At 40.0% G+C, this 14757-nt stretch overlaps 2 protein-coding genes across 2 annotated transcripts; one reads left to right on the top strand and one right to left on the bottom strand.

Annotated features, from left to right (window-relative positions):
* Positions 1–873: 873 nt before the first annotated feature.
* zc2hc1a (zinc finger, C2HC-type containing 1A) lies at positions 874–8243 on the top strand. The gene is made up of 10 exons (XM_080514690.1): positions 874–922; positions 1518–1585; positions 2360–2476; positions 3002–3028; positions 4149–4290; positions 5333–5475; positions 5895–6000; positions 6087–6162; positions 6580–6684; positions 7023–8243. The coding sequence occupies exons 1-10, from the start codon at positions 907–909 to the stop codon at positions 7156–7158; spliced, it is 936 nt and encodes a 311-aa protein (XP_080370816.1). The 5' UTR covers positions 874–906; the 3' UTR covers positions 7159–8243.
* A 519-nt stretch (positions 8244–8762) lies between these two features.
* Positions 8763–14160, bottom strand: LOC308143775 (uncharacterized protein). The gene is made up of 5 exons (XM_080514691.1): positions 13966–14160; positions 12077–12202; positions 11396–11482; positions 10808–10927; positions 8763–9163 (listed from the first exon to the last, which is right to left on the bottom strand). Exons 1-5 carry the CDS (start codon positions 13966–13968, stop codon positions 9020–9022), a joined length of 480 nt encoding a protein of 159 aa, XP_080370817.1. The 5' UTR covers positions 13969–14160; the 3' UTR covers positions 8763–9019.
* Between the last annotated feature and the right edge of the window lie 597 nt (positions 14161–14757).

The raw sequence follows: 14757 nt of genomic DNA, 5'->3' as shown, positions 1-14757 counted from the left end.
GAGCAAGTACTTTTCTCGGCCATTTCAACAAACAAAGGCAGCGAGGGAGCACACACACAGTGGAGTCATTGTGTTGGAGTTAGGATGACAGTCATCTCTAAATGAGGCTTGACCCTAAACGAGGTTGAATGCAGAGCAAAGCTACCCACATGCTTTCGTTTTGTTTTGTTTTTGTTTTTTGTTTTTTTTACTTTTTGGCAAAAGATATTGTGAAAATAGGTTTGTAATATGATAAATTTTAGATTAATGTAAATTATACTTTTTCGATCAACATAATATTTACACTGGTAAAAAGTTTGATTTGTTGTCCATAAAAAGAAGACATAATCTTTTTAAACAATCCTGAGTGATATTTGAACCACCCAAAACAGTGGAATGCATAATATTTGAAAACAACACTGTAACCATGACAACAAAGTTGTCCTCCTACGCTCCACCTGCCGTCTCGAGGACACACTGCGTCTAAGTTTGCAGATAAACATTTGCATTTTTTGACTGTCTTCGGCTCCTGCAGTCTAATCAGTTGTTTTAAAATGTGAAGCTTTAAAAAAAGAAAACAAAAAAAAGACATTCTTGCTGTGTTGTACTTTTTTAATATATTCAATACTTTTTAAAATATTTTAACTTTTCTACAGTTTTTCCCCATGCAAACCGATGTTTTTTTTTTTTTGTTTGTTTGTTTGTTTTTTGAACGAATAAAAAAGCTTGCTTTATGTATAAAGATCACGCGACTTCCGGTATCAAGAGCGAAATGGCAGCGCTCTTTGTTCGCAGATCGGTACCGCGCCAGTTTTCGCCTGTTAAACGAACCCGGAAGTGATGATGAGGGAATCCTCTCGTCTCCTCTGGCTACACCTTTCTTTTTAACAACAAGAGCAGCAGCATCAGGCAAGGGACAAACTAACGATGGAAGAATTTGAAGGTGAGCGAAATTAAAGCTCCCTGGTTTGTTGTGAAGGCTTTGTAGCACGGTCTACCAAGCAACACCTCGGGTTTTATCTTTCCAAGATAACCCTGCTGCTGGCGCTTGGTCGGCTTTTGATAGCGAGCTGTTTGTCTGGGGCAACGGCAGGGCCAAAGATGAAGCTTACCGCTCACGGTCTGAATGGGTGTGATGCCTAGCTACAGGAGCTATCCTCTGCTAGCATGCTGCTAACTTATCCAGTTTTAATGAACTAACAACATTATAAACTTTCAACGCTGGCTTAATGACATAGACGCTCCAACGCCCATTTATTGTCCTAGTTTTACTTCCTATTGTCAACTGGCATCATGTCATGGTTAATGGTTATGGACGACTGATCCACATATACAGTATGTATAACAGGGATAGTTTGTTTGAATGTTGTGCCTCAGGAGTCTAGAAAAATATAATGATGAAACCCTGGCTAGGAATGTAATTGCTTTTTCACTTCTATTTTAGGAAACCGGTTGTATTAACGCACAATCAATCCCACTGTTATTCCCTGTTTTACACACTAGTCATTATATAACTATATATTTTGTTATTTTTGCAGATGAAGCTCCTGCTGAGGACCTGATTCAATGTAACACCTGCAAAAGATGCTTTTTACCAAAAGTCCTGGTAAAAAGAATTCATCTTTTATTTCTACTATTCATTGACAATAATACAAAATATGCACATTGTGATAATAAATAAGAAACTACAGCGATGTGAAATGAGAAGTGGAACTGCTCCAATCTTTCGTGGGGACATGCTGTTTTTGCTGGATAACACATTTTTCCATTAGTATCAGCTGACAGAATGTCAGCTGTTTGGGTTGTAGCCCACAGGCCTGTGTGAAGGGTTCTTTATTGCAAAAAATACTGTTTCACCCGATGAAGCTGTGATTCTAAATCAGTGTGTGTGGCTAGAGTCACTTGTGAGTTCAAAACCGGGCTTTAGAACTGCTGTGATAGGTGGCACATTTCGTTTGTATAGAAATGTCAAAACTATGCTACGATAGACTGCTCAGTTATACAGTCTACCCATGGAAACAAAATCTAGTTGTTTTTTTTCTTTAAAGCATCATAAGTGTTGCTTCAATGTCTTGCAATATGTATATATGTATCTTTTGGAGAAAGAGTGTTCTCTGTTAATCACTCAAGTGTGATGGGAATGTGGTCCTATAATAATCTGCTTCTGTTTCAAGTGCAAGTTCGTTGTTTCACTGGTGATTTTTATCTTCTCACTTTTATGTGAGCGTTTTGCCACCTCCAAAAGAACATATGCAATAAACACAAAAATAATAAACTCTGATTGAAACGTGTTGCAGGAGCAGGGTACAAGCCTTTGAAGAAAAACACAAAGACGAATGCTTGATTTTACGGTATTTTATATATATTTTTCTTCTCGCAGGCGAAGCATTCTAAAATCTGTCAGAAGTCTGCAGCTAAAAAGAGAAGGGTTTTTGACTCCAGCAGACAGAGAGCTGAAGGAACGGAAATCTCGACACTTAAACCCATCAAACCAAAGGTAAGAATTCACCGGAGCTGCAGGACGGACGTCTGCAGCGAAAATCCCAGGAGGGTTCCGAGGATTGTCTCCCAGTTGGGGGGAAAAAATGCTTGGAGTCTGTCTGAAAACGACATAATTTTATCAAAACTTTACAGCTTCCTAAAAATGTTGTTTTCATAAGATTCTTGTTTACACAACATTGTTATATAGACTTCATTTTTGGCTAATTCCTACATTAGTGCTTTCTTATCTCAAATCATCTAAATATAAAACAATAACTATATATATATACACACACTTAATGTTTTGCACAGTGCATTCATAAATATAAACATTCAACGGAGACTACAGTTATTTATCACAGAGCAGTACACCACTAGACTTGCACCCTTGTTTACAGTGCATCTTATGAAAACTTAAAATTACATTTTGATTTGCACCATTAAAATATTTTACTAATCTTTATTGTTCCCTGTAGGATACTCAGTTCTTTGTGTTGAAAGTCTATTTATCAAATGTAAACCACTTTCAATTGTATTTCAGTCACAAAGTTCAGCTGCTGCTCAGAAAGTAAGTTGATTTGTCTGCTCTTATTTTTCCGTTTCATCTATGTTGATGTTTAGATAATCTGTTGATGCCCAGGAAGCTTTTCCTTGCTGTCCTTGGCTTCATAAAGACGGATTTTCCTCTTTTTAAAATATTGGCTCGTCGAGAGGTGTACCATATCACACCAGTGATATTAGTCACTCAACCGAAGCCTTTTTATTTTCTTACTTCTCTCACTGATCATATTTCACTTTCCTTCTTAAATAGTATTTTCTGGCTACACTGTTGCAATAATCCACCTGCTTTAGATTAAAATCACTATTTAAAAACTAATCAAAGCTATAAAAGTGGATTCATGAATGTTCCTTTAATCATACAAATTGACATAAATTCCCAAGGTCTGCCCAGAGTTTAATTTGGCTCTTTATTTATGCCACCTTAGAATGTGTCGGTTACTCCGTTTTTACATTTTAAAGTTTGGTAAATAAAGTTGTCGTACAATCTGATCTGCTTTAAAGTCACAAGAATGAACAAACATGTCATGTTAAGCCTCCTACCATACCAACATATGTATTTATGCACTATGGGGTCCAACACATGTTGCTTGTCCATTCTTGATATTTAATTGCAGATCAGGCCACAATTCATCCAGGAAAAAAAGGACATTTCTGGCCTTAATGTATTTGCCTAACTGATACACACTGACTATCTTTCTACTCTAATAACCTTTTCCATAGCTTTATGATATGAACAGGACTATCCTCTAATCCTTTATCTTTTTTGTTCAAGGCCACATAGATAATATGGTCAGAGTCATGTTTCCACAGAACCAGCTCAGCGAACCGCTTCTGTCTGTTATTGTCAGCTTTAGATAAGCCTCATGCCATTACCATTTTTCTTTGTTGTCCTATGAGTGCAGAACATGAGAGTTGGCAGTCACTTAAACTAAGAATTCAGTTTTTGGGGGTTTTTTTCATGCTGATGTGAGAACCTGTCCCCATTTCAACTTAGCAGTAAAACATTTGGTACATGTTGGGTTTGAGCGTCCTCCTGTGGTCGTACAGTTTTCTCTATTGACGTACTGAGAGCTTGAGAAAGCGCAAGTCGGGGTAATGGAACGTGTTCTGTGGTCTCTTCCTGCCAGGCAGAGCCTCCAAAGAAGCCTTCCAACTGGCGCAAGAAACATGAAGACTTCATCGCTACCATCCGCGCTGCCAAGAACATAACTCAGGTCATTAAGGAAGGGGGGCCGTTACCCCCACCTCCACCTCCAACCTATGACCCAGGTAGTCCATAAATTATTTTGCGAGTTGAATTAAAGGTGCTATTCTGTCGTATTGATTCTTAATTATGAGGCCCTGTGGCTTACAAATAAAAAGATACACACGGCCCATATTCAGTAACTGTTGGTAAATGACCCATTTGATGTTGTATAACATATTGAAGCACAAAGATATTCTAATGTCGTGTGTTTACACTCATTATGACCTCCTGCCTGTTTTATTGGGGCACTACTTTACAGTGTTAGGAAAGTCAAAAACCTGAACCAGTCAAAAGAATGCATCAGTGGCACCAGTGTAGCATCGACATACAACAAAAAGCTTGTTGTTGGAGGCCAAAATGAAAAATTGGTAAAACTGTATTGTTAGAAGGCTTTTTTCTTTTTAAAGAAATTGTGACGATTGAGGGAAGCAGCATTTGTCTTCCTGAGCTCACCCTTTCTTATGAATTGCTCAAGATCTTCTGTTCGTCTTTGGAGCTCTTCATTCATCTGTACTTTTTATTTGATCACTTCCTTCAGTTGTAACACTTCCTGAATTCAACCAATAAGTCCAGATGTTGTTCTGCTACTTAAATAATTCCTCTGGTATGAAGATCGTGGATTTTTGAACTTCTTCCATATCTCCAGCCAACGTCTTGGCAGCCATTTTTTTTTTTTACTGGTTAGTTACAGTAGTACTTGAAAAGTGAAAGGAAACTGCAAAACTTTCTTCCAAGGATTCAATGTAATCCAGTGAAGTATTACAGGTATGCAGCACCATCAGCTCAACTTCCAGAAGTCGAAGTTATTTTCTTGATTTTTCTCCATCAAGCCAAACACACAGGACCTAACCAGCAGCCATATTGTTTTTTGCCTTGAAGCCACTGTTGTCATTCCAGCTATAATTCTAGTGGATGAAGTGAAGGATTATTACTTGCAAAGGTGAAAATGCCCTCAGATGTGTTGTTTGGAGAATGCAAAAACAACGTCCTCAAACAAAAAATACTGTCAAGGTCACAGATTTACTGAAACTTCGGGGTCTTCCCCGCTTCCCGATTTGCCTTCAGATTATATCCAGTGTCCCTGCTGTCAGCGGAGGTTCAACCAGGGCGCAGCCGACAGACACATTAAGTTCTGCCAGGAGCAGGCGGCTCGAATGCCAAACAAGGGCAAGGCGGTGGAACCCAAGAAGCCGGTTGGTCGAGCACAGGTACACACCGTCCAGGTGCACATTCACAAACCATCGTTCTTTCAACATGATATATTGGAATGGCCACTTAATATAGCCTGCAGATGGTTGTGTGAAATAGTTTATGAGACCATGAGTACATCTTCACACAGATTTCAAACCCATCTTGAATAGGACCTCTGCTTTTACATTACAATTATTACCATGATTTCATTTCGGTTCCCGAATGAGACGTATTCTTTAGATCTGTAATGAGTTTGTGGAGCTCAGTCTGTTTTTAACGTCGTATGAAGAAATAACCAACTGCAATTATTTCTGCAAACCTGATTTGATCAAGATCACAATGAAAAACAATCAAAGTAATCGACTGATATGCCTGCATCCAAAATATTTAAAGTTTAACTCCATGCTTTTTATTGTTTTGCGTCCTCTGGCGTTAGTGCAAGACCCCTACTCCGGTGAAGAAGGCCAACCCTCCTGCTGTGTCCACCACCCCTTCAGCGTCCTCTCGCTTACCACAGAGATCAGGCCTGGGACAGCCCAGTGGTGAGACTATGGCTCCCATGGGTTTTTGATGTGCTTCACAGTTATCCACACATCTGCCTGAATTCATCTGTTCTCTTCCATTCAAGGAATCCCCTCCAGCAAGACCTCGTCAGCAGGTTTGGTGAAGAGTAATCCCTCCGGGCTCACAAGTCCACCGTCGGGGTTTGTGCGCGCGCACACACACTCACACACACACAATGTTTTTTCTTCATGTGCATGATGATGCTACTGATACAAGACTAAATGACTCTATTAATCACATTTACAATAAAGTAAAGTTTATTTATAAAGCACATTTCACAAAACTGGAAAATCTATCAAACAAAAGCTTGTGGTACCTTCAGGAGACTCTAGACTGAATATTGAAAAATTAACTAATACATAAACTAAAATTTGAACATTTATGTGGTGCTTGTTGGTGATAATTTGTATATGTTTTGCTGCTCTAATGTGTTTCAAAACAAGGCAGGTGAGTATCAAAGTGCAATTTATGCACTTCGCTCTGTACCAGCTCAAACACATTTCAAGTCACACAGCCGTGTCACTGTTCTCTCTGGTTTTCTCTCATTTCTCTCTCAGCATGGGAAATAAGACCCGAGCAGCGAGCTCTGGCTACGGCTCTGTGAGAAACACTCAGTCTGGAATAGGACAAAACAAGAAGAAAGTGGACGCCTACATATCGAGGTGAAAACAATCTTGAGCTCTCCTGACCTCTTGTGGTCAGCTGATGTTTCGCAGCTTTGGAAATTACAGCTTCCAACTCCACTTCATTTCATTTAGGTTTTTTTTTTTTTTGTCTAAAAACACTCCATACAAAACAAAACCACTTTTATTTACCATTGAATTCACAGAGTTGAATTGAAGCAAGTAGATATAACTTGGAAGAAAAACTTCCTTCTTTAAAACTTGTATTTAAAATGGATGTACCGTCTTTGTTTCATTATTTTCCAAATGTTTGAAATTAACTAATTCATCACTGTTGACTATTCATTGTTTTGTACCCTTCTTCATTCCACTTAAAGGAACAATGTTGACGGAGGAAATGACGTCGGCAACGGCGAGGTGAAGAGCAAGTTCTGCCACGCTTGTGGGACCAAGTACCCTGTTGAATATGCCAAATTCTGCTGCGAGTGTGGAATCAGGAGGATGTGCATTTGATGGGGGTCTGAGGACGGAGTGTACGCAAAGCTAAAAGGGTCAAAAATGGTTTAGAAAATGTGAGACAGGGCAAACCGAAAAAACTTGGAATGGTGACTTATTCAGAGGTGAGTGGTAAAGCTCTGCATTTCAATCCTCAGCCCACCTTGGTCTGATTTGCATTCCTTAAAACGATGAGCCTCCCCATCCTCTCTGACAGATTCTGCTCCCGTTGAAGTGCAATATGGTTGACTACTGAAGAAAGTAATGTCGTTTTTGAGGGAAAAACAATATGGGTTTCAATTTCCTGTACGCTATTTTATGAGGGACCAGTCTCAACGCTAAATATCTAGTCAGTGCTCCTTTTAAAGTCACTTTAGAGATAAATGCATCACAGTACCTTCATAGACAAATGTAGCAATTTGCTCCCTCCTTTTTACTCTAGCTTATTTCATTCGGTAAGATTAGTTATTTATTTTCATATTCCCATTTTTTGTTCTACTGAATAAACAATGGCTACAACTCTTCTGTGTGACACCACAGAATGTTTGTATTTTGAGTTACTGGTATATTAAAAAAAAAACAACAAATGCACCTAGATGTGTTGCAGTAGTTTTGTTTTCCTCAGTATTCAGTGGATCACAATATTGGTTTCAGAAAAAGTTTTGGTTTTTACTTGGTTGTACTTGGTTCTACTTTGGTTGTGCTTCCAAGACGTATTTACAACGCGTGACGCAAAATGTTTAAACAGGTGGGATGCTTGTGTGTCTCTGTTCTGATAACGGTTGCTAACCTGGAGACAATGGACCATGCACTTAAAGCCATGTATATCCATCATCAATAAACTTGACTGAAACTGTAAAGATATCTGTGATCTAGTTTTCACTGCAGAGTGCTGGTACATGGGTCATTCAGTTAAAAACATGTGCACTCTGTGCATGTAAATATATTTGGAAAATGTATAAAGTTGTATACAGAGACAGAAAGCAGCTATGTGATAACTTGCAGTAAAGGAGTGAAGGCTGCAAACTGGATTTTTTTGTGTGCATTTTTCTCCCCATGCACAATACATTTGTCATGTGAAAACAATAAATGTTGAGTATCGAGTAACTCTGCTACAGTACGTTTTTGATATGTTTAAACCATGCAGGGTCCATTAAGCACGGAGTCACAGAAGCATTTTCTGCTGTATCCCAGAGTAGAAGTTTCTGTTTGCAAAATTCAAGCCAACCATGGCAATCTATGCTTTTAATATGTCAATCATGCTCGATGATTGATGACCTCGGGGTTATCCAGTAGAGAACAAACGATTCGTCACACTGCCTAAAACAACGCCACAGTCAAACACGGCACCTTTTTAGATGCCTGGGATAGCAAGGATGTGTCGGGGCCGGTAGTTTGAAAAGTGAAAGTAAGAACTATTTGAGCACCTTAATGTCTCCTGCTTGTTTATGCTTAGCTGTCATCGCGTACTGCAAGTAAAAGTCAACTGCATGTTTTACAAGCTTGACGGCTTGGAGAAATTCTATATAGCTGCACATGGGAAACTATTCTCCCACAATGTTTCCCTTTTCGAAAACACAGTAAAACAATTAAGCTTCGTTGCACTATGAACATTCATCAGCTTATTTTGAACTGGTCCTAAACAGTGCTTTGAGTAAAGTATGATGGACTGGGGTAAAAAAAAAAAAAAAAATATATATATATTTCTCTCAGATTAAGAGCTTCTTCTTGTGTAGCTTGGAAACTTCAGTAATCATGCAAAAAAAAAAAAGGGTAAGAGAAATATCACAGTTTCTGGCAGGAAAGCTTAAATGATGTGGAAGCGTCTTCTTGCATAACCCCGAAGAATTGAACAAGTCCCTTCTGCTTGCACTCGGTCTCAGGTGGCTGTTGATCCCTGAGCGTTCAGCATCTCGTAGCATTCCGTCATGGCATCCATGACGGTCTTGGCTCGGCAAAGTTTTTTTGTCTGCCTCTGGTTTTGCCTCTTCCCATTTGCCATCCGTCTTCTCGCTGTCATTATCTTTTACACATTTTTAGACAAAAAAAAAGAACCTAATTAATATACAGTAATCACTAATTCACTTCATATCAACATGTGAGGAAAATTAACAATGCAGTGATACATATTGCTGACTCACACTCATCATCTTTATTATACAACAGAATGACTCACTTCTCAGTCTGACTGGGACAAATCAGAGTCCAATTTTTTATTTTTTTTCCAAACCCTGATTATAATCATAATACACTATATTCCATGTATATGTATATGTATATGGCTGAGGTAACTATCAAGATGTTAAAAAGCAGTCTGGTGTGACTTTACTCCTCCCCAGCAGAAGACATGCTCTGAAAGGTTCATTTCTCCTAGTTTGGCGTGAGCTATTCACGCATGCAGCCATTTTGAAAAAAACATGTACTGCATTCAAGTGACGCGTGAATCAAAACTCAAATTAAAGATTAAAGAGTCATCTGAAACGGTTACTTAAACCAACTGCACAGGGCATGGGGGCATCTTGATCGGTGAGGCTCTGACGAGGCCCCGGTTTACGGAATGACTCAGACTTTCACAATGACATCGAATCATCAGATCTAACGCTGATCCAGCCTTTCAGAAAAAGGGCTGAAGAGTGCAGCTTACTTTGTCTGGTCTGGCGTTGCCAAAATGAGATTTGTGTTTTCTAAAGAAAATGTGTTCTTTCAGTGTAGAGTTTATATGTTCTCCCTGTGCTTTCTTGGGTTTAGTTTTTTACAAGGATTCTGGTCTCTTCCCACATTTCCCACATTGTTTGATTAATTGCTTGTGAGTGTGACGGTCTGTCTCTGCCTGTTCCCTGATGACTGTACAAGTTTACTATGAGGAGGCCGTAGTGCAAAACCTGTAAATGTAACAGGTGTGTCAGTTGTACGTCATGCAGTGAGACTAACCACAGCTTTTCTTGATTAAAGGTGACTTACCAAACACTTTCACTTTCCTTTGGATCTGAAAAGCTCAACACAATGTTTGGCAATACAAGGACATGTATTACTTTCCCTGGATTTGAAAATACATTTAATTGACAGGTTTTGCTCTGTCAGGTATTGTGAGGACACAATTGCTGTTCTGAAGAGGGTTCCTACACGACATGGACAAAAGACTTTGGGCACACCTGTCAATTTTTGAATTCGGGAGATTCAATCAGACCCTTCGCCACTGGTGAATGAAATCATGCAAAACAGTGGTCGCAGTGTTGGGGATGGCTCTTTTCTGTACAAGTGTGACTCTCCTCCAGCGCACGACAAGGTCCATTTAAGGTATGCCTGGATGAGTGGAAGAACTGAAGCGGCCTGCATAGCGTCCAGACCTCGACTCCATTGGGGACCTTCAGCATGAACAGGTATAGTGATTGCAATAATTCACCAATTACTGCGTACTTTTCTGGCCTGAAATTGTCAAATAAGAATGAATACACTCTTGTGATCGGCTTGCTCTGTAACCTGTGACTCACCCATTACCTGGTTACAAAAAGCACCACAGGGTATCGATTCAATACACTACAAAGTTGTGCAGAGGATGTAAAACTTTTTTTTTTTTTTAGATCTTTGGCACTATGCTGCAGCCCCTTACAACCTTTAATGAGCAAACTAGCAATAGAAACATTCAGGGGAACTTGCTCAGACTTACCGGTTTTTCGAGACAAGAGCAATGTATCGAGTATAGGACAGATGTAGTCAAGCTATCCGTATGGGAAAGCTTTAAATTCTTCATTTTGCAGGTTAATATGTGCAGGGTGCTCACAAAATCCTACAGAACAGAAACACAGGAGTCGTGTTTAGCATTTCAGTAGGAGGGTATGCACACCTGGTGACCACAAAAACTAAGATCCATGTCCAGATGCCTATTGAAGCATGAGTCGCCTTTGCTCTATGACAGGAATGCAAACATCTCGCTGTGTGGAAAACAATTGCCTTACAAGCTGATGAGGTGAACACTCCCTGCTGCTGTCACTCATTCCTTTCCTGTGATGATTTTCTCCATAACCCTGACTCTTAATTAATCATCAATTCAAACAACTGAACTGTGGCATTGACCTTGTTGGAACAGCTCATTTCTATTAGCCGCTCAGAGGTTCTGTAATCTGTTCATTTATTAAGGAGCTGAGGAGACATGGCAGTGTATGTAGAAAGCAAATGAATAGCTGAGATGGGATCTCTGCTCTTGTGGCCACTATAGATATTTCAGATGATGCACTGAATAATTAATAATACTCACTGTGTTGTTGTTTGAAGCGCAGCGTCGTAACTTGTATCTCAGATCTGGGCAGGATGAGTTTTGCAGCAGGGTGATGACATTTTGTCTCTTCGGTGAATGAGAAAGACAAAGGTGGGTGACAGTTTTCGGACCACAGTTTTTTTAAGCAACACAAATTGGATTGAGAAGTACTTTCTTTAGTTGTATGAACAACATATTATTCAATTCAGACAAAAGAACCATATTCCTTTATTCGACATTTCTCAGCAGATCACTTCATTGTGAAAATCCAATCAATGTGCAAGTGTAAGGATTCACAGTGAAGCTTCACCATTACAAACAAGACAAGACCATCCAACCTGCATAATGCTTAATATCTGATACCTAATATTAGGTTACGCCTCCAGCATCACTACAGTTGTGTTCCAACTTGTCTGCTTCCCTTTACAGTGTTTTCACCTTCACCGTGGTGATGAGATTTCATATGAGAACTATGTGCTGTAACTGGTGATGGCTGTTATTGGGTTAATTTTTATCTGAGATGAAGCTTATAAAAAAACTCCCCAATTTATACAGTCAATCCATATTTTAACATTGCTCAAATGCTTTTTTTATTTATGGATTGACACCATGAGACTACTTATTGCCCCTTTGCTCAGAAAGGTTAAAAAAAGTTAGAAACATAATATTTGTCTTACTTACTGAGTTGTGCAGATCAATCTTCACGAGTTCGTAATCTCGTCTGACTTCTTGAGGGAGCCTTTTACTGTTGCAGGACAGAGATAGAGGTAGAAGCAGAAGAGCAAGGACGCTGCTGCAGAGAAGAGTCTGTGAGGGACACAGTGGAGAGAGTGGTGGAGAGGTCAACCAAATAACACAAACTCTATCAACTTGCAGTCCATTCATTCATCTTTTGTATCGCTTTATCTAACATGAGGTCAGGGGGCTTGAGCCAATTCCAGGCAGAACAACACTTACAAGAAATTCTACTATGGCAAATTAACCACAAATGCATGTCCCTGCACAGAGGTAGAGGTTTCTTCTGGGAAGAAATCACAATCCCCTCTCTTGCAATGACATGCAATCTATTCAATTGAATTTGATTGATTTAGAGCCAAAAACAACACAGTCACGTCATGGCTTTACAGAGAAAAACCCAAATTAAGCGAAGCATAGGCGACGTGGAAAAACTCCCTTCGAACAGAAAGACACCTTTGCAGAACCAGGCGCGCGCGCACACACACACACACACACACACACACACACACACACACACACACACACACCCACACACACACACACACACACGTTGTGGCTCTCTGGACGTGACTGGACTCCTGCGAAAGTTCAGAGCGTTCATGATCCAAGAGAGCATTGTGTTTTCTGAAAAATAAGTAAATTATGTTGGAGATTTATGAGGATATGAGCCATCCAACCTTTAAGTCTCTAAGCGTGATAAAAAAAAACTGACTGAGAATTCATGTGAGTGGAATCCAATACGTGTAACATTATGAATGTGATGAAGCTGATAGTATTCAGGTTATTGTTTTTTTTATTAGTGATTTCAGATTACATAACCACATTGTATAACAAGAAAAGGACCTTGAATTAATGTTATTTCCTTTTCATTAACCGAGTTATAAAAGCACCGTGAAACCACCCACTTGTACTCACTATGCTATAGTCTAATAAAAAAAAAAGAAAAGTCAGGTGTGATTTACGGTAAAATGACTAAATGGAATAAAATCAGTGTCTTCACGTTCACAAAATACCTTATTATTGGAGTCAGAAATGTTAAGAGCTTACACGCAGGTTTAACGCTTTTCGTGCGATATTTAGACTTTTTACAATGCAGAACCCAGCTTTACCTCAGGGATCTGGTGCACTGCACAATAGTGATGTGATTAAAAAAAAAAAAAAAAAAAAAATTTACCGTGAAAAATACTGATCTATGTTTTACAACATGACCATTGAAAAACTCCCCGGCTTTGTATCAGACCTAAAGATATCCCATCAACAGCTTCAGCAAACAACTGCAATTATAAACCAACACGGAAAAGGTGAAACTGTCACTATCTTTATCCCTTTTTCTTCTTTAATCCACCTGTACTGCAGCCCAGTGTTTACGGTAAAACAGCGATTCATATGAACTGCGCGTAGAAAAAACAAAACAAAAAAAACCTTCTAGGGAATCCGAGGCAGTCCCGCGGCTCCACTAATTCCTGGAAGCGGGAGGCCAATTCCTGTAAATCCTCGAGCTTTTTCAGTTTCCTTCTTACGGGCAGGGAAGTTAATTACACGGAATTCCCCCCGCTTGGAAGCTCCTTTCAGTCTGGCACAGAAACGCAGCCAGTCAGTCGCTCGGCGGAGGCAGACGCGCAGTCCAGTCTCTTGGTAAGTTTACACTTTTTAATCACACACACGGTGCATTTTTTTGTTGCCTGTTGTTTCTCTAAATGTAACACACACACACACACACCTCGTTACTATACGCACATATTTTTGCTGATAAAGTGTTGCTTAATTCAGTGCGTCACCACTTTCGGGGGTCACTTGAATGAATCCACGCAAGTTGCGCGTCATTTACTCACCATTGGTCATTCTTCAATTATGTTCACCGAGGGCTACAGCTGGAAACGGACACTATCGGGTTAGTCTCCCATTGTTGCGCAGATGCTTAGTTGGTGTGAGTTTTACAGTGTGGGAACGCACGCAGTCCTCCTCTCACAATTCCCATGGCATTGGAGCGCAGGAATGAGTTCTTTTTTCCCCCACGTCCTGCCTCGCGCAGCTCTCGAACCACGGCATGTGACCTGACTTCCGTCCTCACTGCCAGGTTTCACTTCACTGCCTGATGCACCAACGTGCTCAAAGTTAGGGTTCGCCCACCGAGCTGACTAATCCATAACAACGTCTCAGTTTGTTGTGATGGATGGAGATGAGCTGTGGTTTTACGCGTGACTGTGTGAAAACACAGCAAAGGGTCGCGCGTGGAGCGAGCCCGTTTCCTTGTGACTGCGTGAAGCAAGATCATGGGCTGGATGTTTGATTAGAACAAAATAAACTCACAGGAGGACCATGAGTTGCCTCTGCTTAAAGTAGACCACGTAGCAACACTATCAATCATCTCTTGAGGGCCAAAAGTCACGCTTCTCCACACAGACCCCAACGTTTAACACCTCCTCGTGCATTCATTCATTCTCTGTGTATGCGAATTCTACTCCCTAACACGTAATGTCGCCTCACCTGTAATTCCTAATGTGAGAGGATGATTTGTTTTCAACTGCAGATTCAAACCTTTAGACTGAGAATTTGAATCCACCCCACTGCAACCAGTTCACGCAGGTCACCACACCACTAACATTATATTCATTAGAAACACT

Source organism: Blennius ocellaris, assembly GCF_963422515.1.
Source record: "Blennius ocellaris genome assembly, chromosome: 19".
NCBI classification, from domain to species: Eukaryota; Metazoa; Chordata; class Actinopteri; order Blenniiformes; family Blenniidae; genus Blennius; species Blennius ocellaris.
The sequence above is the reverse complement of the archived record's forward strand: the minus strand, read 5'-3'. Positions and strand labels throughout refer to the sequence as shown.

Bases quoted from the DNA above. Each gene is read 5' to 3' on its own strand.
- zc2hc1a (XM_080514690.1), top strand. The intron at 2,477-3,001 runs GTAAGAATTCAC...ATTGTATTTCAG, and splicing joins TTAAACCCATCAAACCAAAG to TCACAAAGTTCAGCTGCTGC. The intron at 3,029-4,148 runs GTAAGTTGATTT...TCTTCCTGCCAG, and splicing joins GTTCAGCTGCTGCTCAGAAA to GCAGAGCCTCCAAAGAAGCC.
- LOC308143775 (XM_080514691.1), bottom strand. The intron at 11,483-12,076 runs GTAAGTAAGACA...CATTCACCGAAG, and splicing joins AGATTGATCTGCACAACTCA to AGACAAAATGTCATCACCCT. The intron at 10,928-11,395 runs GTGAGTATTATT...TCTGTTCTGTAG, and splicing joins GCGCTTCAAACAACAACACA to GATTTTGTGAGCACCCTGCA.